This window comes from Larus michahellis, chromosome Z (assembly GCF_964199755.1).
Source record: "Larus michahellis chromosome Z, bLarMic1.1, whole genome shotgun sequence".
Classification (NCBI taxonomy): Eukaryota; Metazoa; Chordata; class Aves; order Charadriiformes; family Laridae; genus Larus; species Larus michahellis.
Genome location: NC_133930.1, coordinates 80,723,535 through 80,750,501, shown reverse-complemented (window position 1 = coordinate 80,750,501; position 26,967 = coordinate 80,723,535). Strand labels below are relative to the sequence as shown.

At 37.1% G+C, this 26,967-nt stretch overlaps 1 protein-coding gene across 2 annotated transcripts in view; it reads left to right on the top strand.

Moving 5' to 3' along the window:
* The window catches only part of EDIL3 (EGF like repeats and discoidin domains 3), a 268,965-nt gene that overhangs the window by 154,652 nt on the left and 87,346 nt on the right, over positions 1-26,967 (top strand). For both annotated transcript variants that reach the window (XM_074569401.1, XM_074569400.1), the window contains one exon: positions 12,428-12,541. In XM_074569401.1, coding sequence (XP_074425502.1) covers positions 12,428-12,541 — 114 coding nt within the window. The remainder of the gene's footprint in view (positions 1-12,427; positions 12,542-26,967) is intronic.

The following is a 26,967-nucleotide window of genomic DNA, read 5'->3' as shown; positions in this document are numbered from 1 at the left end:
TGCCCTCTGTTCCATCGTCGTGTTCTTTAATGGAGACGTTGAACAGTGTTGGCCCCTGTGTTGACCCCTAGGACTCACCACCAGTGGTTTGCTTCCAACTGGACTTTTTGCCACTGATCACCATACTCTGGGTGCAGCCATTCAGCTGGTTTTTAATCCACTTTACTGTCTAACTTACCTAACTGGCACACTGTCAGCCTGCCTATAAGTATGTTATGGGCGACTCTTAAAAGTCATACTAAAGTTGTGGCAAACAACATCCACTGCTCACCCCCATTCACTGACCCAGTGACCTCATCGTAGCATGCTAGCAGCTTGGTCAAGCATGCTGACCATAAACCCATGCTGAATACTTTGCACCACCTTCTTGTCCTTCATGTGCTGGGAAATGCTTTACAGGATGGCTTTCTTCATGACCTTCCTAGGAGCTGAGGTGAGGCTGACCGACTTGTAGTTCCCCAGGTTTTTCCTCTTGGTCTTGTGCATAGAGTATGAGCAAACGTATAAACCTTATAGGACTAAGGATATACCTGTGGTTATAATGAACACAGTGATTTCCTATAGTGAATAATAGACATTCAGTTACGCATGTTTTAAGCCACCCATTCATTTATTAATTTTTCGTAACTCTTAAGTAACTTATAAATGTGCTCTTAACCTAATGTGCGCTCATGTATGTTAAATGTAATAAAATGTGGTACTCCACAGCCACTAGAATGGAAAAAGGTTAGAGAACTGTGCCGAAAGATCTAACCTATTCTCCTATTTTCAGTGCTAGATTATTTCTGTGATTAAATCTAACAATAAGATTCATAGAGTGTAAAACATGCATACATTTTTGAGCAGCTAGGAGTATGAATCTGAAAGGTATTAGCAAAAAGTAAAAATTACCTTTACACAGTACATTTATGTGTATTTATGCAACATAAGTGCACTGAAGTCCCACAGACAACTTTTTATGAGAACTTAAATGAGATGTATATAGATTGGCCATAAAGGAATACACTTCACTCCATGTACATCAAATACAGACATGTGAACAAATATAACCATCTGTTTTAGTCATTTTAAAACATCCATCATCATATCCTCCAGGACTTGTTGGTCTAATAACATTTTTCAAAACACATGCCATAACTGTACTCATGTGAAAAAGATATATCCCTACGCTTACTCTATTCTGAAATGCATAAACAACTGCATTTTGAAAGAATACAATTATTTTCGTATATGTGGGGGGAAATATGCTAATTTACTGATCTGGGTTCAAACTTGCTTTGAAAATAATTGGTCTTGCCACGAGGCCACCTACGCTACTTTAACAAGTTATCCAGTTAGAAGTTACAGTCTAATGCTGGATAATTTAAGTTTACTTGTGAAGTTGAGATTTTTGGAGCATTGCTTGTAATAAAAAAATGATTCACAAATTGATTCACTCCTTAATAAGATTTTTTTCTCAACTACAGTTAAAAAGATTTGTCAAATGCTTGTTATATAAATAGCCAATTATTTTAATAAGGTTCATTGATAACAGTAGGAATTGTTGCCCTGAAGATATGCTTCTACAGTGTAAAATTAGATGGTATGTTACTTAATGGGATGAAGGTTTCCATGCCAGTATATATTAAAAGTAATTAAAAATGAAAAATCTGCTTCAGATTATATAAAAACTTCTAAAGTACCAACTCTTTTAAAACTAATAAGAAAGGTCCAAAATTCTATTAAATTTAAATTACCTCAGATGAAAATCCATTAAATATGCATTTGAACAGGTAAATAGACGATCAGGAAATACTGACATAGTCCAGTATTGGAAGTGTGATGCCACAGAGAAAATGAGAATGTTTTAGTGGCTATAACTAAAACATAAAAATTTTGAAAAACAGGCAGTAGGCACCTATGCAGATTCAAATGTCATTGTATGATCAGAGCAATAAGTCAGTTTTCTCTGACTTTCATTTTATTTTATTTTATTTTATTTTATTTTATTTTATTTTATTTTATTTTATTTTATTTTATTTTATTTTATTTTATTTTATTTTATTTTGTAATTTTATTTTATGTGAGTTTTCAAAATGGAAATAGGGTTTTAAGAAAGTACCCTCAAAATACACAAAAAAGTATGAAAATAAGGCCACAAATATTGCTGTGAAAGCAAGATGTCTAGTTACTGCGGTAAAGATTCCTGTAGAGCCTTACCTTATTTATAATGTGCTCGAAGTCCTTTGAAGTTAACAGGCACCTTTATAGTCTCTCTAGAAGCTCCCATTAGACTTCTATGAAATTAATTCTATGATCTCACCATTCTTTTACACAGTTTCCAATAGTTCTTAAGGAAAACAATTGCAAACAACTTTGGGAGTGTAAAAATACAGAAATAATTTAGATTTGGTCTCTTGTTGGAAAGCATGTGCATTATAAACTTATGCATAGCACATAAAATGCTAAATCTGTATATTGGAGTGGTGCATAAACTTCATAGTGTTCGTAGAGGTTGCCCCTGTAGGTTCCTAGCAATTCTTAAACTGAATAACAATTATAATTTTTTTTTATGGCTTTAATTCAAAGTGTCAAAAGAACAGTATTCTGCAAAATATTTCATTGGGTCTTTTTCATTGGGTATTTTTTTATTATTGTTATTTTTCTAATAGTTCTACAGCTGGTCTTAGCATTCTGACAACTGTGGTTATTGTTACTATTGTATAGAAATGTATTCATAAGTGACTTGAAAACTTTAAATTGAATTCCGAAATTTTGGTTAAGTGAAGGTTGCATGGGGAAATGCCATTACACAACATGCAGAGGGAAACAGAGTCACAAAGGATGAGGAAAAGGCTGAGGTGCTCAACGCCTACTTTGCCTCAGTCTTTAGCAGTGGAACTAGCTGTTCCCTGGGCACCCAGCCTCGTGAGCTAGGAGACAGGGAGGGGAAGCTGCAGGAGGTCATCACAATGAAAGAGGAAGTGATCTACGACCTGCTACGCCGCTTGGATGCGCACAAGTCTATGGGATCGGGTGGGTTACATCCAAGAGTGCTGAAAGAGTTGGCAGACGTGCTCGCCAAGCCACTTTCCATGATCTACCTGAAGTCATGGCTAACTGGGGAGGTCCCAATGGACTGGAGGGTAGCAAATGTAACACCCATCTACAAGAAAGGCAGAAAGGAGGATCCAGGAAACTATAGACCTGTCAGCCTGACCTCGGTAGCAGGGAAGGTCATGGAGCAGATCATCTTGAGTGCTATTACAAGCCGTATAATGGACAAGCAGGGGATCAGACCTAGTCAGCATGGGTTTAGGAAAGGCAGGTCCTACCTGATGAACCTGATCTCCTATGACAAGAGGACACGATTATTGGATGGGGGAAAGGATGTTCATATTGTCTACCTAGACTTTCGAAAAGCATTTGACACTGTTCCCCATAGAATTCTCATGGAAAAACTGGCGGCTCGTGGCCTGGATGAGCATACGATCGGCTGGATCAAGCACTGGCTGGATGGGCGGTCCCAAAGAGTGGTGGTTAACGGAGTTAAATTGAGCTGGCGACCGGTCACAAGTGGTGTCCCTCACGGCTCGGTGTTGGGACCGTTTCTGTTTAACATCTTTATTGATGATCTTGATAAGGACATAGAGTGTATCATCAGCAAGTTTGTAGATGATACCAAGTTAAATGGGAGTGTTGATCTGCATGAGGATAGGGAGGCACTACAGAGAGACTTGGATAGATTGGACCGATGGGCCAATGCTAGCCGTATGAGCTTCAACAAGGCCAAGCGCCAGGATCTGCACTTGGGCCACAACAACCCCATGCATTGCTTCAGGCTTGGGGCAGTGTGGCTGGAGAGCTGCCTGGCAGAAAAGGACCTGGGGGTTCTAATTGACAAGCGGCTGAACATGAGCCAGCAGTGTGCCCAGGTGGCCAAGAGGGCCAATGGCCTCCTGGCTTGTATTAGGAATAGTGTGACCAGCAGAAGGAGGGAGGTGATTGTCCCCCTGTACTCAGCACTGGTGAGGCCACACCTTGAGTATTGTGTCCAGTTCTGGGCACCTCAATACGAGAGAGATATCGAGGTGCTGGAGCGAGTGCAGAGGAGGGCAACGAAACTGGTGGAGGGCCTGGAGAATAAATCTGATGAGGAGCGATTGAAGGAGCTGGGACGGTTTAGTTTGAGGAAGAGGAGGCTGAGGGGAGACCTCATCGCTCTCTACAACTACTTGAAAGGCCATTGTAGAGAGGTTGGTGCTGGTCTCTTCTCACAGGTCATTAGTGATAGAACAAGAGGGAATGGGTTCAAGCTGCAGCAGGGTAGGTTTAGGCTGGACATTAGGAAAAAATTCTTCACAGAAGGAGTGGTCAGACACTGGAATAGGCTGCCCAGGGAGGTGGTGGAGTCACCATCCGTGAATGTGTTTAAGAGTTGTTTAGATGTGGTGTTGGGGGATATGGTGTAGGGGAGAACTTTGTAGAGTGGGGTTGGTGGTTGGACTTGGTAATCCTAAGGATCTTTTCCAACCTGAATGATTCTATGATTCTACGAAGAAAGCTAGGAAAATGTTACAGATAATAAATCTATTTTAAAATAGATTGTTTTACACATAGATGCTACAACTGATTCACTGATACTATAACAGCATTGCTTTGAATACAGGTGTAAATTACAGGTGGAAAAGATGATAAATGCACTGATGGGGAAAGAAATTAGTCATGACAAAAAATTCTGTTTGGTCAAAAGTAAAGATTTTACTTGCCACATTAGATTTAAGAATATGTAATTAAAAAAACCTTCAAAATACTCTTTCATTTTCCATTTATCAGAACTCGTATTTCTTTATGAATCAAAGTGAACTCAGAATCATAGCTATATATTCCAATTTTTCTTGAAACAAGTTGACCTAACATTATTCAGAAGCCACTAAGATGGGAAATAACATTTGTTTTTCTCCAAACTAAGGAAAAAGATAAGTGTTTAGATGCAATATGAAGTCTTTCTTTTCCTTTTTTTTGTTTTATTATTTTATGAGGGCTTGTTACACAAACATAATGAAAAAAGTATAAATTAGTCTAAAGAAGCCCAAGAGGACATAAAATTGCTTTGAAAGGGGAGCCAGCTACATTAGGGAGGATGCTTAAGAGGCAGTTTCTGACAGAACTCTAGATAGGAGCAACAGAACTCTTCTCAAAATTGTTTTTATTATGTGTTTGGACACTAACGTATATTGCTGGTTAGGAGAGTGTCTCAAACAGCCATGCACAGTCAAGCCAAAAGTTCTGATTTGCGTCCAGACATTATTTTTTATTTCCTTGGCTTGTTTATTTAGGACGTCTCTTTTGGGTTCAAGAACACAACTTCAGTAACTCTGTTACCTGACTTACTCTTCTTAATAGAATAATACTATCTGAAATAAGTGTACTGAATGGTTCAGGAAAAATTCTAACAGGCAGCTCTGTGATGGATTATTCTGGAGGACATTTACCACAATATGTTGTACCAAATACTTGCAGGAGAAGGAAAACTTCATATAGAATAACGAGAGTAGGGGTAATATAATGTTTAGCCTCTAAAGGTGGGCTAAAAAGGCTTGCTCTGTTTCGTCTCAAATGTAAAGCTGTTTTTTGCTCTTTTTGAAGATCAGATAATAAGGATATCTGAACAGTGAATCAGTTCAGTATGACATTATAGTTGAAGTTTCCTGCAGGTTATTTGGCACAGCATTTTTAGAGCCTTCTGTGGTCAGGAAACTAGCTTTGAAAAAGCAATCAAATCACTAAATTTTAACAGATGTCTGCCCTGTGTTCAATGTGCATTGAACACATCCCCTTCAGGTTTAATAATATATACTATATTCCCAAATTTCATGGGAATATGCTCCAGTTCTTTTTAAATGTTTCACACCAGGATTGTACCAGTAATATATTAGTGCTTGGTTTTTGTATAATCCTGGTTAAATCATAGCTGAAGTTACAGCTTATTCTTTTTTTACATTAATTACAGCCAAAAACCTCTTCAGAAAGAGGTTAGAAACTTTCTTATACCTATAATTAACAATAATAAAATTAATTATTATCATGGCAATTACGTATCCCTTCTGTGTCTTTTAACAAAAAATTGAAGGTGATCTACCTGTGCTTGCAATCTTTTTGGTGATGCTTATATATTCTGTTTAAGTATTTTTTTTTATCTTTTTTATTAGCTTTTTTGAAAAAAAATGAGATTGTCCTCATTTAGGAGACCTTTACAATTCAGTATTGTTATAGTTAACCATAGGAATATGAGAAAGAACATTTTCATGACTTTTGTTTTTTTGGTAAATATTTTACCAAAAGTCTCCTACTCTTAAAGGAGATGTGTCCTTCTATATGTGAATTGCTGTAATCCTTTGAATTTTATCATTTAACTAAGTAGCTCACTGCTAAGGTAGCCGTATTAAATTCTATTGATTCTCTTAAGTCAGAGTCTTTACCAAATAAATCTGGTATAATTTTAGTCTTTTCAGTGAAGCTTTACCATTTAATGTCTCATAAAAAAATATGGTGCTTGTATGAATTGGTACAAATCTGTAATAACAAAAAAGAGTATATAATCTGACTTCCATAGTATTTGTTAGGAAAGTAATAACTAAAAGTTTGAGTATATGAAAGCTCATGTTTAAACAATAACAGTGTATTACAAAGTTCTGCAAGTAAGGTCATACACTTTGTGTGGTCTTACTAATACAGTACTTATTAATGTAATTAAATCTTCCAGGATCAATATGCAGTAAAGAAAAAAATATAGAGAATACATTTAAAAAATATATCAAGAACCATCAATCCGCTATAAGAAAAGCCTAGACTAAGCTCCAGCTAAAACAAAAAATTATTCCATACTACGTGTTTTTCCATTTTATACTTGACCGGTTTCCAAATGTAAAGGTATTTGAACAGGTTGTTAGCTATCAACAACATACATTTTGATATAGAATTGGCTAGGGAAATTTTTAAGTTTTCTGGTTTTCTTTAAAAAAAAAAAAATTGGGGGCAAGGGGTTCATGTTTCTCTAATTGTGACTTGATCTTTATACAGTGTATAGTTGTGGGTCTTCATAGAAGCCAATTATGATACAGAGGTTATAACCAGTTGATCTTCTGCTCACATCTGTTTTCTGTATACTAAATTGACTTTATTATGGAAAAAAAAATTTGCAATATTCGTAAGACATAACTGGATTATGTCTAATCAATGCTCCTAATAAGAGCCAAGCTGACTTCCAGTATGGACACTTGAACCTAGATGCTGTCGCTGCGATGGGCCAACCATTCTATCAAGACAGAAGACTGATTAAAACCGTGACTTAGACTTGAGATGAGCAGACCAAGTGTGATTAGTAAGCCCAAATGAGTATAAAATCAAAGGATAAGGAAAGAAGTTTCTTGTCAGCAGGAGCGAACTTCAAGAAGTCTGTACTCCAAAAGGTAGTCCTGGATCAGAAACAAAGGCTCAGGTGGCAGAAACCAGGAATCTGGGCTAAGTAAAGAACAAGAAAGCAGGGGACAGGAACAAGATACTGGTGTGCATTTGCAGCCAAAAGGCAAGCTGTGTTGGCAAAACCAACTGATTGAGCTTATCCATCCCTTCGTCACAAAAAGTCAGTCTTATACCAAGTAGCTTACAGAAGAACTCAAATTACTGGATGTACTATTTAATTTTTTTATTATAAGTTACATAATTTATATATCCATTTCATGTGGGGTAATTTTTCAGGAAAGCACGTGTGGCTGTATTTAACAGGTAAATTCCAAAATGGGGATTATGCATTTTTAATTATATTACATTTGCAAGTACAGTACTAGTTTTCATTCATGTTTTATTAAATACTTAAAGGATTAAAAAAAAAATATATACAATCCAACAAAGAAGGACAAAACCCCAGAACTCTGCCCTATGATGATTTGGCAAATAACTATGTAATATAGCGAAGTTCTCTCTTACTTGCCCGGTTTCTGACAGTATAGTTCTCTTCCAAGTTGCACAATGACTGTGCTTCAAACAGAAGTGTGGTTAATAGCTTTGTAGCTATGGTTTGATCTTAAAGGTAGGAAACGTAAATTTAATCATCTTCAACATAAAAAGAAACCTTTACTTCCTAATCAACTGTATTATCCGTTCAAGCTATTATTCAAGGAACAATCTATTTTCAGAAAATGGTCGGAGTTTCCTTGTTCCTGCACCACTGTTAATTTCAGAAACCATCTTCAGTAGAGAAATCTTGGGGGACTGGGCATGGGGGAGGTTGGGGGTTTTGGGTTGGGTTGGATTTTTTTTATGTTTTTCAGTTTGTGGGGGTTTTTTTTGTTGTTTTAGTTAACCTGGGCAATATTTAGAAATAAGGGCTTCTCCTGTGTTAGCATTTAAACCTCTTCAGGAGCCCATTTCACTCAGTCTTATTATGTCCCTCTCTGAGGAACTCTGAATTCTTTGGTAGTACCCAGCTATCTGTGGTTTAGTTATTGCAGTGTGTAGGATTGTTATCTAAATTACACTTCAAAATCTGACCCAGCATAAAATCTAAGTTTACCTGATCATGAGCAACCTACAGTGATTTTACTTTGTATTAGAAATTTACATTAAAAGCACATCCGTCTCACATAGGCAGGTTGATTGCATAGTCAGTGAAGAATTCCTATCTGACAACACACGGAAAGCTTTTCTTTATGAGCCTTTATTGTCCTTAGGAGCAACTACTCCAGAAACTCTGTCACTTTAAAATTTCTATTCAAATTTACTTCTAATCATGACAATATGACAAAGTCTAAAAGGGAATATATGTGTTTCAGAAAAAAGAAACACACCAGCTGGTGTAAAGTTTAGTATCATAATTGGCACATCTAGGAATTTGAATAAAATCTGACCATAATTTGCAGGAAGCACTTTTATTTAAATATGTTACATCTATATGTTCAATCAACTTAAATAATGAAGAGTAAATTAAATAATTCTGTAGAACTTATGCTCCTTTCTTTAACATAGTTCCGTTCATTATCTTTCCAACTAAATATCTGTTCTGGTGTCAAACATGATGCTGCAATTATCTAGTCTTTCCTTGTCCATCAAATATGAGATATTTGTTTGAACTGATGGGACTAAAGGTTCTCAAATTACTGGAAAAAAAAATCGCTGTAGGATCCAAGTAAGAAAGGTAATAATAAAAAACTTCCATCTTTCTGCACTGATCATAGCTAATTGCTCCATAGGGATAGAATATGAGGATTGCTATAAAAGTATTTGGTACTTAAGGTTCTGTCTGTTTTCTACATCATAATATAGACAATATAGAATATGCTGGAAAGTTGGGCATTTTTTCCTACATATTTCAATATGAATGGCAAATTAGAAAAATTAAAATATCTTGAGAAGATATTATCTTTACACAGAAAAGCTTTTAAGAGGATAAATTACTACCTTTATTTCACCAAGTAAGAGACAGTTCATATGTTCACTTAATGTTTTTTAGTTCACAGTGACCTTGATATTTTTTTCCCACAAAAGTGTTAGCCTATATTAAGATGATGAAAAACCTGATGAAAATGTAAGGTTAATGGGCTTTGCTTAAAAAGGCAAATAGGGAGCTGAAGAACCTTGTTAAATTTTATAAATACAGATAAAGAATTTAATTTAGAATTGAGCAGGTCCGTTCTTTGGTCATTTCACTTGGAAGGTTTTATTTTTTGCACACTAAGCTGTTACTTCTCTTCTTCCTCTATAACAGACAGAAAATCAGATAACCCTGTGAATTTTTATTAGTCCATTATTATCTTTATACACAACAAATAATAAGACACAACAGATTAAAAAGAAACTCAGAGATCAGTAGCCATCACCAACTTTAGTATAAAAATCTGATTTTTTTCTGGTTCAAAGAACTGAAACAAGCTGCCACATTTAGCTGAAGGTCAGTCCCTGCAGTTCTGTTCACAACAATGGGAAGATTATCACAGAATCACAGAAAGATTGAGGGTGGAAGGGACCTCTGGGCGGTCATGTGGTCCACCTCCTGCTCAAGCAGGGCCATGTAGAGTGGTTGCTCAGGGCTATATCCAAATGGCTTTTGAATATCTCCATGGAGACTCCACAAATACCCTGGGCAACGTTTGGCACAGTTCAGTCACCCCCTCCAAGTAAAAAAAGGGTTTATGATGTTGAGACAGAATGTCCAGTGTTTCAGTTTGTGCCCATTGCCTTTCCTCATGTCACTGGGCACCACTGAAAAAAGCCTGGCTCCATCTTCTTTGCACCCTCCCTTCAGGTGTTTATATGCATTTATGAGTCAACTCTCTCCAGTATGTCCATGTCTCTCTCATACTGGAGAGCCCAGAACTGGACGCAGCACTCTAGGTGTGACCTCACCAGAGCTGAGTAGAGAGGAAGGATCACCTCCCTTGACCTGCTGGCAATGCTCTGCCTAATACAGCTCAGGAGGCTGTTGGCCTTCTTTGCCATGAGGATGCATTGCTGTCTCATGGACAGCTTGTTGTCCACCAGGACCCCCAGGTCCTTGTCTGCCAAGCTGCTTTCCAGCTGGCCGGCCCAGCAGTGCGTACTGGTGCTTAGGACTGTTCCTCCCCAGGGGCAGAGGCAGGGCTTTGCACTTCCCCTTGTTGAACTTCATAAGGTTCCTCTTCAGTGCACTTCTGCAGCCTGTTGAGGTCCCTCTGGATGGCAGCACACCCAGCTGGTGTATCTGGTAACACCAGTTTTGTGTCACCAGCAAACTAGGTGAGGGTGCCCTCTGCCTCACCAGCCAGATCATTAGTAAAGATGTTGAACAGGATCAGGCCAGTATTTGCTCCAGGGCTACACTGATAGTTAGTGGCCTCCAACTGGACTTTTTGCCACTGATCATCACCCTCTGGGCCCAGCTATTCAGTTTTCAGCCTAACCCACACACATTGCACACATAACCTAAAAGCTACACAGCTTTTTAGATCTGCAGAAAAGACCAGAGGTGCAGCCTTCCCTGGAGACATCACAAATTCAATCAGATCTAGGCAAGACGTGTCTATTAAAACACAGAATTTTTGTACATATATTCCAAGTAAATGTAAAAGATCAAACTAAAAGCACAAAAGTTACATACTCAGCTACCAGAAATCAAGCAACTTTGTTGACAGAGCTGAATTCTGCTTCTTCTGCACAAGCCTTATTGCCTCAGGTTTAGACATGTACGTAGCCTCTTCTTTAGTTTGTACATGCAGCGCAAACCAGGTTTGCCCTTTGGGGACGGAAGCAGATTCAACACAACAGTGAGGAGTATTACTTCAATTCATAGGTTATTTTGCAGACCAATGAATGCAACTAGTTCATCTATGCTACGTGTCTTCTCTTTTGAATTTATTTCCGTGCTGTGTACGTGTGCACTCTATGGCAGCTGTATCCTAAATGAACATGCACCCAAGCAAAACTGAGTGAAGTAAAATTGTAGCACAAGCCAAAGACTACCTTCTTGTTTGCTGTTCACAGTGTCTAACGCAACAGGACTTCAACTCTTAATGAAGCTAGTGTGGGCTATCATCTTCTAAACATTTAACTGTATGCATTGATGCAGCCCTTTGAGACAATGTTGTATAAAATCCATACAGTGTTTCTCTGCCATATAGTATAAACATAAATGCACAGATGGAGAATTTTAATTATTAGATATCATTATCCTTCATCTGCCTATTCATTATGGCTGAAAAATACTGTATTGCATTTGAGAAAAATAATCTGATACTATACTTTAAGGTTACTACACTGAAAAACACAGGGGAGTATTATTCTTGCAGCATTTGACAAAGTGTGCCGGAAAAGGGAAACTCAAATGAAATTAACCACCTTTTCTGTCTTTTGAATTTAATAAAATTTGCAAGCTTCTAGATCAAGCTATTAGTTTCAATTTGCCCACTAACTCATGCACAGAAAGGAAATTTTTTAGACCGTTAAACAACCTTGTCAATTAGATGTTTAATGAATTAAGATGAACTGAGAGACATTCTTAACTGGCATCTGTTGATAAAGAAGTAGCTACATTTCTTGAAATTGCAAGGATCGCTAGTGAGTACTATGTTAGTTGAATTTGTTTATTTAAGGCCAAACTGTGACTTGTGGCCCTGATGTCCTCTGCAAGTTAGAGTGAATATCTCTGAACAAAACTTTAAATTCTGTTGTGTGCTGTGCGTATATGAAACTAGATAAATCTGTATGGGATCAATTTGGGTTTTTTGTAAAGCATTCCCTGTTTAATCAATCCTTTAATCAGTCCTTTCAGAAGCATGTTTGCTGGGCTAAAAAATGTACGTCTTCTAATGTCAACTGTAAAAATATGTTGTATTTTAGCGCTTTAAAACATGTGCTTATTGCTTTTACAATTTCTCTTTGCTAATCCTGACATTATCTTGTGTTTTTCCTACAGATGTAAATGAATGTGAAGCCGAACCTTGCAAGAATGGTGGAATCTGTACAGATCTCGTTGCCAACTATTCCTGTGAATGTCCAGGTGAATTTATGGGAAGAAACTGCCAGCAGAGTAAGTACTGCGTGTTTTTACATCTATTTTTCAAAATAAAATAAATACTTTCTTTTGCAGAAACAATTATACTATGGAAATATTACTCTAGTCTACAAATACATAATGTTCAAAATAGCCATCTTATTCTTTTCAAACTGGGGAAAATTTAAGAAAGCACATCTGACATGCATTCAAGTAAAGCATCTGATATGATGGAAGCATTTGCAAAATGCAAAATTATTATCTAAGAGTCAAACAAGAAGGAGTAAATTGTGCAAAGTAGAAAAAGACAATAGCTGGTTCAGGCTAGGGGTTCATCTCGCCAAGTATCCTGCCTTCAACAGTAATTCTTAGCAAATATCAACAAGTGTAAGAGCAAAAACGGCAAAAATACATGCTACTTTCTCTGAAACGTCTCTAGCCTCTTAAAGTTGGACCACTGGTTTACAAAGAAGTCATTAGCGGAGTTCCTCCAGTATCTGTACTGGGAAAAATCTGTCATGATTTTACGAATAACATTGACTGTGAATGCACTGTAAATGTCTGATTCCTAAAGCTGTTACTAAAGTGGAGTTCTTTGCGTAAGAAAGACTATATAATCTTGCATATCAAAAAAAACCAAACCAAACCAAAACAAAACAAAACCAAAAAGAGAATAAAATGCTATGGGTACGAAATGCAATATAACTTAATGTAACAGTTATAACAGATGCTAGAGGCTCATAAATTTGAAATACTTCCGAGAAGAAAGCCTGCGTGTTATAGTCGAACAAAGGACGCCAATATGATGGTGTTGTGGAAAAAGCTAATATACTCCCAAGATATGTCAAGCCTGGTACCTCACGGAAAAAAAGGAAAGTATTTGTGTATTAGTGATTGTGGTATTAGATATTACATTCAAAATACCTGAAATACTGGAGTTATCCACATTCAAGAAAGGAGATTTCTAGTTCAGGGAAGATCTGCTATGTGTAGCAGGAAAAATAAAACAAAAAGTGTTAGAAGTTGACTTCTAAATAAATGAAACCATAACAAAGTTAATGAATAGCATTCATTTCTCTGTGCTCATATCGTGCATGGATGGGGAAGAAGGGAGAAGAAAACAACATGGACAAATAACCACAAATGACAAGGTGGGAATTTTTTCAAGTAGCCTCAGTGAAATCTCAGATTTATATATGCAAGAGGCCAAAGATTTGAGGCATCCAACGTAATGTGTATATAATTCTAGCGAGAAATCAAAGATTACATTTTGCTTTGAGAAATTTTACAGGCCTCTATGGCTAACTTAAAGAATTTGTAAAAAATGAACATCTATTAAAGTTTTCTGTAAAAGTTGCTGGTAAAACACTTCATATATTTCCTTACAAGGTGCAGCTGAATTACCATTTGGAATTCTACCAGGAATCTCATCTATCTCTTCAGAGTTTATCCCTTCTGGTTTTTTTGACTGCATCATGACCCTTGCTCAGATTATAGAACATATAAGACTAATGTGTTTTACTAGAAATGGGGTAGTCAGAGCTATTGAAGTGATCATTGCATTTTCTGGATCATCATCTGTTACTTCATATTTCTTTTTCTTTTTATAGATATATATGTAATTACATGTAAATACAGATGTTGTGTGTGGAGTTGCATGTGTTATATATTATACTGGATTTGGTTTTATGTTTACGTTTATTTATATATACATAACATACATATTTCTGTTTTGGAAAGCATACAACAAAAAATATATCTGTACAAAAAATACAAATTTCCAGTATATTGAAATAGTGAAAGAAATCTGCTAATGTCAATTACTGAACTGCAAAATATGCTGCCTGCAGTCTGTCTTTCTGGGTCACGCTTGGGGGATTTGCACTGGTAAGCCCATCACCTAGTCAAATGATCTTACTGGAGATGCTTCTGTAGATAAATGCTTGCAACTGTGACCCAGGACTCCATCGTCTAGCCCATAGGAAAGAACACTGAGGAATTTGAAAGGATAATTCTGTTGAGTTTTTTATAGTTATGATAAGGGTCTATACAACAGTCAAATTGCTTTTGTTTAGAGATCAAGGACAAAGAGTTTTAAACTGTGCTTTTTTTAAACCATTAATCTGTTGGCTGCAAAGTCTGTGTGGTGTGGTAAATGGGAGGCATGGCACTGCAGCTCTAGAGTGCAGTGGTGAAAACCTGTTCTGTACTTCCTCTGGGTAGGAATGGTATCATGGCAGGAGAGTGAAATCAGATGTGTTTTGAGGACTTAAGAGAAAAGTAATATATTACTTAAATCAGTAATTGGAAAATGCTGCCCAACGCAGATATTTGAATACTTCCATTATGCCACTCATTATGGTCATGTTATTCAGCTAAGCATATGAAGAGTGATCAATAAATAACAGATAATTAAGGATGGGAATAATGTATGTACTGACTATAATCACTGAACTACCCCTGCTCAGGAAAGCCAATGCATTCTTCTAGTACTATGGCACCGTTCACAAACTTTTAGCGTTCATCTACTTTTGAGCTAGCTTTAGCACATCTAGCATTAAAAAGGTAACTCTCCTTTTTATACCACCAATATAATTGTGCACTATACTGGTTCCTATAACTGGGCTTGTAAATATCCTTTTTTTTTATGAGAAGTTTAGTTATATGTCATCATACCTAATTACGTAATTACAAGTAGTAATTACACATTCTAATTACACCATTAGAGTTTTACACATATTTACAGTAATCATGTAATTAAATACTGTTACACTAATTATGTAAATTACTGATTGCTGTCTCAGAATTACCTCACAAAGCTCAAAGATTGCTAATCCACATCACAGAATATACGAAATATCCTAGATCAAGAATAGAAAAAGCAAAAATACATCACACAGTCCGTTCTCCTGTCATTACGAGCTTGTTCTCCAGGATGCATATTCTAATGGTGTCTAATTTGGTATATCCCAAATACCAATGCTTTGTAATGGTGACTTGTCATGTTACTCATCAGCTTGAAGTACTTTGTCAGACTGTTCTTCCTAATGCACCGTTTTTTCTATTTTTTTATTCCACTGCTTAATCCCACCATAATTAATTTTCCTTAGTGAATGTCCTAAATAAGTCCCTTCCATGTATAGACCTTCCCAGGTGTGTGACAACACCCAGATCCTGTGAGCCTTGTGGAACACTCACCTAAAATCCTTCTGACTAGTCCCAAGAGCCTCTCCTAATACCAGTGCAGCTGAAGTGAAAGAAGCTTGTCTGGAACTGAGTACTAAAATAGCACTGAAGTGCCTAATGAGCTTGCAATCGTATTTAGACCACCTTGACGATCTTCTGAGTCTCCTTCTGGCATGGATGAAGTTTGGAGTTGCTTTCTAAGGGCTCAGCCGTGAAGTAAAGTTCTCAGAAGACATGGAGGTGATCTCCTGGCCAGCTGATGTGCTTCACACCCCAATAATGCTTCTGCTCCCCTGGGGTCTTCTTCTATTTTATTTACCTATACTTCTTACTTGAAGCACTGGCCTCATCTCGTCTTTTTTTTCTGAAGAGACTTAAATTTAGTCTTCTCTCTTTCTTATTAGCTGGTGATATATTTAGCCATTTGGGCATAAATGATACTTAAACCAGTTGCTTCTCATTCTGGAAAGCACAAGATGAGGCAGAGCCGAAGTAATATGGAGTGCAAGAGCACTGACAGCTTCGTAACATATTGAATTGTTCCGGAATAAAGCTATCAACCTGTTTAAGAGATATTTCACTGAGCATCTGGTACTTGCAAAATTTGCCTGCAGACGTTTGGGAAACACAGAATGGAAAGAGAGCACCTTTTCCCATGCTCTGAAAGCAAAAGCTAAACTATATGAATTCCATATTACTTCCCAGATTTCTTAAGGCCTCAGCGTTTCCTTGATGCAGCTGCATCTCCTTCTGTTATTGCACTCTCTGAACCTATTTCTTGCTTCTGTGCTGAATTCAAGCTATTAATTATGATTACCTCCATTACAGCTTTCTTTAATCTCGGAGTCTCTATAAATAAGTGCTGCTTCCAAGGGCTGAAGTGCTGCTTCCAAGCTTCTCCCAGGGCTGAAGTTTTTACTTTCTGGATCACAAAATTCTCTTGCAGGCAACAGGGAGCCACTTTCGTCAGTGTCAGACTGTTTGTATTATTCAGTACGAATCTGTATTGTTAAAATCTCCCATGAGCAACATGGACTGCAAATTGCAATAATTTGTGAGGAGTTCCACAGGTAATATTTGATCACTTTTTTTTTTTTTTTTTTTTTTTTTTAATCCAGCAGATTGTACGGTACAGTGGACACATTACAATTTCACCATTGTGCATTTTGGAGCTCTGTTTTGCTGATTGCCAGGAGTTGCTGCCATTAAAGCATATGGCAAATTTTCTCATGCTCTTTCCTTAAAGATATAGATCAAATTAGTCACTGTAAATATTTTTTACATATGCTACAGCCACTTCACCTCCCTTTTTGTGTATTCAACATACCCATATGTAGGAGGAATGCATTGAGCAAATGCACCAATTCAGTTTGTCTAGCGTGTCAGAAATCCTGCTAAGCGGTGTACCTTCACATTATTTTCATTTGTTTCCTGTGCTTTATGTTTTGGTACATTAATGTGATTATACTGCCCTTGGTCATCTTCTGCCTTCCTCTCTGTGGAAATCAAAGTGGTATTCTTTTAATTTAAATAAAAATACCCCTTCTTTCAGTGTCATTTTTACTTCAAAACTATCTAAAGATCTGACAGATCTAGGTTTAAAGAGACTTTCAAGACTTCTGCTTACATGCAGCCTTATACTCGCAGGCCAGATAGCGTCATCCAAAATGTTCGTATGCGCTGTGATTTTAGAATTTACTTTCTTTCAAAATTTTTTCCAAGGAATACAGGACACCTGCAACTTGTATGATTTGTAGCACAGGAGAAATAAGTTTCACAGTATTTTTTTGAGAAGACTATATTGCTCTTTTGTTGTATTTCTTGTCTTGTGTATTTCACTTGTAACTGTGCTTTCAAGGCAGTGTCCTCCCTTGTTGGGATTTTTTGACTTCAATTGCTTGTCCTTTGAATTCCTCTGCTTGATGCTCAGTCTTCAGTGACCATTGGGTATCTCTGTCTTCCCCAGCTCCAGCTCTTACGATCCCTGGCTCACGGTTCAAAAAAACTCCATACTTAGGTTTAGAAAAACCCTACACAATGCAAACATCACAGGATGAGGGTATAAAAAGTGCACAGAGAAAATAAAACAATTTATGAAACAGTTAAATGCTATGTTTCCAGGGGGAAGCTTTACATCTGGCTAAAATTTGTCTTCCAAGAAGTCCGAGTTTTCAAAATACGGATAAGAATCAGAACTTAACCATTTTTCTAAAATTAATAAACCGGGTAACAGGCTTTGTGGTGATTTCAGCTCATGAAAATGGCCTGTTAAAATTAAGCACTGGACTGTTGTTGAATGGTAAACATGATCCCATTACAGCCATACTTCATTTCCAGACTACCTAGGGGAATTTTCATACAGGAGATTGTTCATGCACCTCCAGTTGACAATATGTTGTGGCTTAAAGCTTGTAGAGAAACACTTTTCTTGACAGGGATCAACATGGACCTGAGTTCCCTAAATCACTGATTGCTATTAAAATCTCTTTGAATGAGATTTAGGAGAACCTAACTTTCCCTACAGCTCAAAATATCAGTTTGGATAATTCTGTGAATAATTCTATATGAAGTTTGGGTTTAAGCATATTCTTGATTGTTTTGAATATCTGACAGTTTTATGATCTGAAATACTGGTGTTATATAAAATGTAGCAAATTTCTGTAAAATAAAACTGACCAAACATACTAATTTTCATTTTGTGTTCTTGAAATTGCTCTACAGTTCAAGACGTCAATGCTTTATGTTGATATCTACCAACCTTTCATGTTTAATCAGTTGATTCAGGTTTTCAACTTTCATTAGGAAAAAAAATGAGCTATAGAAAAAATTGTAGTTTCTAGAAATACATACTCTTGTATTTGAATTAAGAGCATTATAATCATCTGCAAAAGAAGAATATATGCTTTAATTGGTACAAAAACAATTTATTTTTTTATATTGGACTTTCTGTTCCATTGTCATGTGTCTTGCCAGGATGTACTGGAAATTTTGTTAAGGCACATGCAAAACATGAGAGTTTTTGAGATGACCTGTAGTTTATGATCTTTAACTGAACCAAGACAGGTTTCCTGTTGCTGTCTTTCCAATTTACTAAATAGACAAGCTCTTGTAATTGCCTTCAAATTCCAGAAATTTCCAAACAGGTTTTCTATTTTTTGTCAGGAATTTGGTACAAAAAGCCCCTACCCCTGTTTTTCATTGCATCATGCTGTAAAGTAACTATTCCTTGAAAGCTGACATGAATTAGACCTCCTGCTGCCCGAAGGAGCCTTGCTTCATCTCTTCTTTGTTCATCTTGCTGCTTTTGTACCTGCTCATTCTGGGCTGCTGTTTTAGCTGTTTGCCTTGTTCCAGCAGAATCTCACCCAGGAAATAAAAAAGGTAATTAATGAATCAGATCAGTTCTTTGTTCCGGTGAACTTCACGGCCACACAAATATTGGACTGGTACAAAGGAATGGCAGGGAACAGAGCCTGGTCTTGACTTAACAACAGTTAAAAATGTTAATCAGGCCACATTTTAATCAAGAGAGTAGAAACTGTTCTTTAATTCATGTTTAAGGCAAAGATAATAATTTCTTTTAATTTTTGAATTTTTGTTTGTTTGTTTCTCTTCAAGGATCATTAAATTTTAAAGCTAGAATTCTCAGCTCACTTGAGAAGGATACAATGAATTAAAATTCAGTGAATATATACATCCCTGTTGGTCATTATTTAGATGACAAATTCAGTATTGCATGAAAAATTAAGGAGATCTTACACATATGTATATATGCATGTGTGTTTAAGTATATGTATACACAAGCACTACCCATAGAGAAATTAATTTGCGTTGTTGAATGTACTCAGGGAAGTTAACTTATCATTCATGTGATGTCCTTTCTGGATTAGGGAATAATGTGTGGTTAATCTCAGACAAAACAAAGAATGGGAAAAAAAAATGTGCCTAAGAGAAATGTGTCAGTTTAATATAGAGTTAGTGCTGATGCTTGATTTATGACCACCTTGGATTACAGAAATATCTTAGAACAGAAACACACTAGAAATACATTTTGAAAGTGCAAGAGGAAAAACTTTGACAGTAAAATGTGACTTTAACCCATCTAATTCAACTCAGTCTAGGTAATTCGTCATGTCCTTTTTTGAACATGCTATAAGGATAAAAACAGTAATGTTCTCAGAAAGAGGTTAAATAAATGCTGAAAGTAGGCTAAATGTATGAGTGCTAAAGGTGATGCTTTATATACATTTTTAACTATTTCACCCAATCATGAACAGAACACAATTTCTGTATTTGTATTGGACAAAACCCATCTTGAATCTCTTGCTGAAACTAACGAGGTTTGCTGAGGCTACACCGTTCTGGGAATATTGTCTGGCTAGCATTTCTGTATAGTGTATTGATATGAAAGTGCAAAGAGGCAGAAAATGTTATAGAAGTGACAGAACACATTGTTAAAATTGAAATGTTCTCCCAGGCATTTCAATGACCTAGTAAGAAATAGTAATCAAACTCTAACGCTCCTAATATTGAGTCTTCAAACAACAAAGCGCACTCTGGCCCTTCCGCTGCCGCCCTTCTTTGTCCAGGCATCCCATGTATGCTGCAAAGGTGTGCAAAATTAGGCTCAGCAGATCAAAACTGCAGTTCTTCCTTTCAGTACAATAGGAAAATTAGCCTGATCTCTGTGTTTGATGTTGAAACAAGGTCCTTGGCCCTATGCCTTTGGGTACATTTTTGTCTTGCTGCAGTAGTACTGTACAGCAATAGCTCCCTTTGAAAATTCATTTCTTAATATCTTACTTTGGTTAGGCAGTAGAGGATACAATCTTTACTCATGCATCTGGCAGAAACTCATTGTAAAATATTCAGACAAGCCCTTAGGACTCAACAGGCATATTTTACACATTTATTCCTCTCCTTACTACATGAGTCATCCAGTGCAATAGTAGCTTTTCGGTTATGCCAATAACTACAATATGAACTCAACTTTATTTTCAGGTGTCTACAACCTGACTTGGTAACATCTCATTTTAGCTTGAACCACCTTGTCATGGCGACTTTCTTGCCATGTTTTCTTACTTAAAACAAATGATCTGCTTTTCTCTGGCATTGTGTCATTCTTGACTCATGATGCCCCTCAATTACCCTCTATAAAGGGCAGGAAGGTCGCACTGGGGTCAGGGATTCTTTCTCCTACCTATCTTCCACCTGTCTGTTCTTCCTACTGAGGCAGTAATACGACCCTACCTTTTCAGTAACATAGAATCATAGACATTCACAAAAAGCAGAGGAGAAAAAATACCTACCTTATAAATGCAATCCACTGCTCCTGTGTTGCAAGAACTTTTATGTCCATTTTTATGCATAGCAAAGCCTATGACAATGCATATTTCAGCATTTCTAAGCCTTAAAAGAAAAATTACAGCACACCATTATTCTTAAAGTATCCTCTATAGCTCTTAAGTTCCTGGTCTGGTCAATAACACACTTTTTTTTTTTTTTATGTCCTCACAGAAATGAAAAATAATTTGCAGGTAAGGGATTGGTACTGTGAAAGAAATAAAAGCCAGACTGTAGCCCGTACAAGCGAGCTGAAAACAAATCACCAGTTATTATGACCAAAAAAACCCCTTAAAGTATGGAAAAACACCTTCAATAAAAGCACTAATGAGTATAAATGTATGGAAAGAATGATTTACAGCTGCAGTAAGCGCAACAAAGTTCCCAATAGCCAAGTCACAGGACCATTTTTTCTGTTTCAGGTACCAGTCTGGTTGGAAAATACCTTATTTCAAGGCTTAGTATTTATAAGTTATAGGCTGTTTATTTCAAAACAGATTAATTGTAGAGGGTGGCTTGCCATCTAAGTCAGTCTGGTCTAATCTGCTGCTACCCTTTGGCGGACACAGGAATGAGCAATGAGAGGGAAATAATTTTTAGAGCCACAGAAACTCATCATAATGAAACTGCCTTGAGATTTGCAGTAGTTAACAAACCGGGCACAGAGTAGAAATATAGATGAATACGGCATAAACCTAGCAAAAGTTGGAGGTTGGAAACTTGATTCACATTTCGGAGATTCATTTGGACTCGGAATTCAAGCCAAGCTGTGAAAGATGAAAATCCATGTGAACTAAAGAGAAAATGGAAAAAAAACATGGTTACATGAGCCCTAAATGAACTGAAATCTCCAGGCTCGGCACAGATCCCACCTGCAGTTTTTAGAAGGAGAAGGAAATGTAATATGTTCAGTGATCAACTTCCTGCTGAGGCAAAATTCACAGCTCCTGCTGCTTTGGACAGACGGAGAGTCCAGCAAAGCTCCTGTTACAAGCATGGATGCAGCAATATGTAAGATACGTCGGAGAGGAATGAGCAATGCTTGTAGGTTACATTTATTTTAATCCCTGACCACCACCATGCTCATTCGTTGCATTCCATTAGATGATCTGAGGACTTACAAGAAATTCAAAATATCTCCAGGGTTTTATCTCTGGTTGTGTTAAAAGGAAAATAGCCTGTCATTCATCACAACTTAGTCTGCTTTCTAGCCTCTTCAGGGTTCGGCACGGGAAGAGCAGTCGTTCATTGCCTGTCAGATCAGAGGCACGTGGCATCCTCGGTGGCTGCCGCACAGGCAGTGGCCGTCAGCCAGAGAGCCACCCCATGCGGATGCAGGCTTGCAGCTTGGAGGATCAGCAGCCACACAGTTACTCACTCAAGGCAGTCAGTGCTTCAAAATAAATGAGGAGATGAATGGATATGAAAAATTCTGTGGCACCGCAATACCAAGAGAGAAAGGCTTCATGTCTTGCTGTCATGATGTACATAAATTGGGACTCCAAAGGGTGCAAGTGAGTTTTTGAAATGAAGTAGAGTTAAAACTTTAAAAATTCAGAAGTATCATAAAGCACTTTGTCAAGAAAAGCTGACGGAATTACTCTTAATTCAGACCCTTTTCCTTTGTATCAGTGATTGTTTCCTAGTAGTAATGCTAGATATAATTTGTCCAGCTCTTGGTTTGGTGTAGTTACTTAGAAATTTTGTTTACAGAGAAGTATCAAACAAAACTTTTACCCTTTGAATCTGATGTGTTGATTAATATCCATTACTGATACAGCAAAACCTGTTTGGTAGAGCTCACCCATAAATATGATTTGCCTTTGTTGGTAAATCTGTACAGTTGGTGGTAACACTGCATGCCTTCACTGAAGATCAGTTTCAATGTGTAGTTTGTAATATTGTTTCTACTGTTATTCTAATAATATCGATTTCCACTTGTGTTCCTGCTGCTGAAACGTAATTTTGTAATTATTCTGTTCCTATTTTTATGCAATTCACTTTTACCCATCCATTTTCTGAAATTTCATCCAAGGCACAGCATAAAAAGCAACCATGTTGTAATTTATTAGATCAAAGTTAGAGAAAATCAAATATTCCTGGAAAAATACTCCCCAGTATTCTTTTAACTTTGAAAGCAAATTTGAATCCTTACATCCACTGTACAAATACGATTCTTTCTTTTTCTCCAGTGTTTCTAAAAAGTTCTTTCTCTTCTGGACAGCAGTAAAATGTCTGTATAGGAACTGTGCTGTGAATACTGAATCTTCATCCTCCTCTTTTTCCTACTTCCTGGTCCTTCCACAATTTTTTTCACAACACCTTTAACTTTTACGTCGGGTGCGCATTTGAGTGAGTATTGGGTTTGTTCATTTTTAGACAGAGGAAGTTTTTTCCTTGATAAAAAGTGTCAGGTGGAAAATCCTCAAGAATTTAATTCCTTTGCCAGAGTGCATGATGAATCCGTTCAGCCTCTTCTCATCTCTGCTGAAGTTGGTGGTGGGTCTCCCATTGAGTTCGCTGCAGGCAAGATGGGGCACAAGTTACATGCTGCCCTTTAAAAGCTGTTCTTTAATCTTAGACATACAAATATAACTGCTGGAAGTGAAATGAGATTTATTAATAAAGTGTAGTGTGTTCGTCCCCTTCACCTAAGAAGTTAAATTTCTCTAGCATTAATTGCATGTTGATTTAAAGATTAACTTTTTTGACGCTGTTCATTACTAGTATTTAGTGATGAAGAATCCTAATATCAGACAGGTTAATATACTTTAAAAGTGAGGTCTGAGTCAATAAAGGAAAGCCTAACTGTTAGTCATCACCTAGCCTAGTGACATCTGTGTCACTATGTCTGCGAAGTACAAGAAGTAGACCCTGAGTAATTCACTGAGACAGGTTACTGGGTAGGGAATTGGACAAGTTAGCCAGTATGAAAAACTGAGGAGAAGTGTAATTTTTTGTGAACAGCAAAAATTGCACCTGCCTGCAGTGTCCATGTGTAAGGGATGTAATGCAGAAGAGTGCTTCCTCTTGGGAAAGCAGAGATGTCACTGGGCTATTCTGTGACCGAAGAAGGGGCCTGAGGAAAAGCAGTTTCTGGTCTCTGATGTGATTGGCATCTTTTATGCATGGTGGAGCCCCTTCAGAAGACAGTGTGAGAGTCACAACCTGTAATTCCCAGTACGCCAGGGGCTGGAGTATGAATGACGTGATTTCAAATTTGATCAGATAAGGAAGGAATTTCCTTCTCCTATAAGCGGATACTAGTCTTGTTCACTTAAACTTTGCAACTCCTGAAAGACACTTAAACCTTCAACTCAAGCTCTTCCATTTTCCAAACTGCAGTTCATTCTTACTCGTGTTACTAGATGCAAAGGCATGCCTGATGAAGAGGTGCTGTAGTGAAGTATATACATTCCTCCTTGTTGTGAGTTTTGCTGAGATTAGGTGCTCTTGCACAAGACAAGAAGTTGAGAAACAAATTCCCCTGCTCTGTCAATCCTGCTGCAGTTAGGTTAGCAGATCAGCATCCAACCTTACAATGTTGTGGTCCACGTTAAGCCAAAAAGATTTGAAGTCACAAGAAATTTTACATAGGGAGACTTAGACAAGAAAGACATTAAGAAGTTTCCAGGGTCATGAGAGCTTTCTGCACTGGCGCTGAGTACATGGGATGAAGAGGTTATTGGGAATTTAGACTGAGATGTGTAAATTTTTATAACATAGTGTTAAAGTTTTTGATAAGTGGATTATGGGTAAATATATAATAACACAGTTTAGTGCTATTGCTAATTTATTGAATCAAACAACTTGGCTGTGGTAATTGCACTGTAATTTTGTGGTGTGCAACTTTATTTGGAATTTCTTAATACAGACATTGTCAGCACAGTGGGGTCTCCTGGTTCTTACTCAGCCGTCAGAATCTAATGCATCAAGATGAATTTGTAAACTGTTGTGCTTATTTGTGTATTACTGACAGGTAACTTTCAATTTGCCCTTTTGTCACAAAATTTTGTGAATGGTTCTGTTTCCATAATTATAAGTGGAAGTTATTAAATCAATCTATATTGTAGATTTTGTAAATAGGCATTTTTGTAAACAATGTGAGAAGTTTTTATCTACAATAAATTCAAATATTTATTTATGTTTTATTAATGAAAGGAAAATGCTAAAAGATTTGGATTTTGGTGACTGGACAATATTGTCTAATACCTTCTGTCTCTTTTCTAGCTGGAATGAAAAAGTCACAGCTATCTAGTGGCTTTATTGACCATGTTTATTTTGGAGGAATTTCAGGAAAAGGGATGTTATTTCTTAGTTTGTCAGCTTAGAAATACAACTCCCTTCTTGGTAGCAAACTTTTTTTTTTCCCCGGTATGATATTAAATCATTGGATAATTAGGCTTCCTACAGAATACGAAGTAGAGAGCCTATAAAGGATATTAAAAGGAGATGCCTTCTGAAATCATAGCTTTTTAAGCCTTAATCGAAAAATTCTTAACTGAACTGCTACACTTACTCATTATATATATGCCACATTGCTACCTCGTGGTCAACTTGTTGTCCACCAGGACTCCCGGGTCTGTCTCTGCAGAGCTGCTTTCCAGCAGTTGCTTTTCCAACAAATTGTCTTTATCCTGGTACTTAGTTATCTTAGAGACTCAACAAGATGCCAAAGCAGACTGACCTGCCTGTAGTTCCCACAGTGCACCTCAGACCAGTTTTTTGTAGGTGGAAGTGGAGCACTGATCTGTCGGTGCAGCTCTGTAGTGCCTATTTCTAGCTTTTTCATCTAGGCACAATTCCTAAAACACTACGTCATGAAAACGCATTAGCACTGGAAAAGCAAGCCATTATTAGGTGCCAAAAGAACTCGAAAATCCTTTTGCTTCCATTTTAAAAATCTTCTGACTACCTAAGAATTGCCTAACTTTATATTCAGTCTGTGCCCTCGGAACAATCTTGGACAGCAGGTAAAGACCAAAAGTGAATTTTACAACCTTACTATAAAAGTATGAAGAGAGGATTTGATAATGGAGGTGCATGATAGTCACTGAGCAGTAATGGCACTGTTGAAAAGTAGAAAGTAACATCCTATTCCTTTATATTTGATCAGTTCTGATAGCCATTGCTTACACATGGGAACCGTGTTGACCAGTATGGTAACAGAATAATGCGCTGCTGTTGGCTCAGATGCTACTACAGCATAAAAAGCGTTTAATCTCTTTGGACATATCAGCAAATAGGTAGCAATTCTTCCCATTACCATCTGAAAAGCTGTCTTCTATTGCATGGAACATAACTAATCACTTCACTTTCATGTCACCTCCAGGAGACTTGTAGCTTAACACAGAATCATATGAAAAGTTTGCTTGTCTGGAAATGTCTGTGTGCTCATTAGCTGCTACTGATGCAAATTGGTAAAGATGTTGCCTTTGACATATAGTAGACATTCATGTGAAGGCATGAAAAAATATTAATCATATTCTTCACCTCAGTGCTGCCATACCACACTGACTACTAACATACTTGGAATCACACTTCAGAAATCAGAGCAATAATAATTAAAATGTTGATAGGTCAAGAAAATTCATTTTGTTTTGCTTTAAATTTGTGAGTCAAGCTTATGGAGATAAATGCTTTCTGCTAATCAGACTGCAGAGCTGTATGGCTCTATAAACTTACCAGGGCTGGGCAAAAATGTGATATTCCATTGTGTAGTTAGGAGTCACTTGGAAGTTATAAATCCTTGACTTCAAGTTTTTTATCTAGTAATAGATAAAAATTATCTGAAGTAATCACTGACATTTTTTGTTCTCCAATTCTATTGAAATGCAAAATAAAATGGGGGGTTGTAAATTCTGTTTTGTGGTTTCACTTTGCATTGTGATGGACTAGAAAGAGGAACACGTGACCTGTTACCTTGTCTCAGA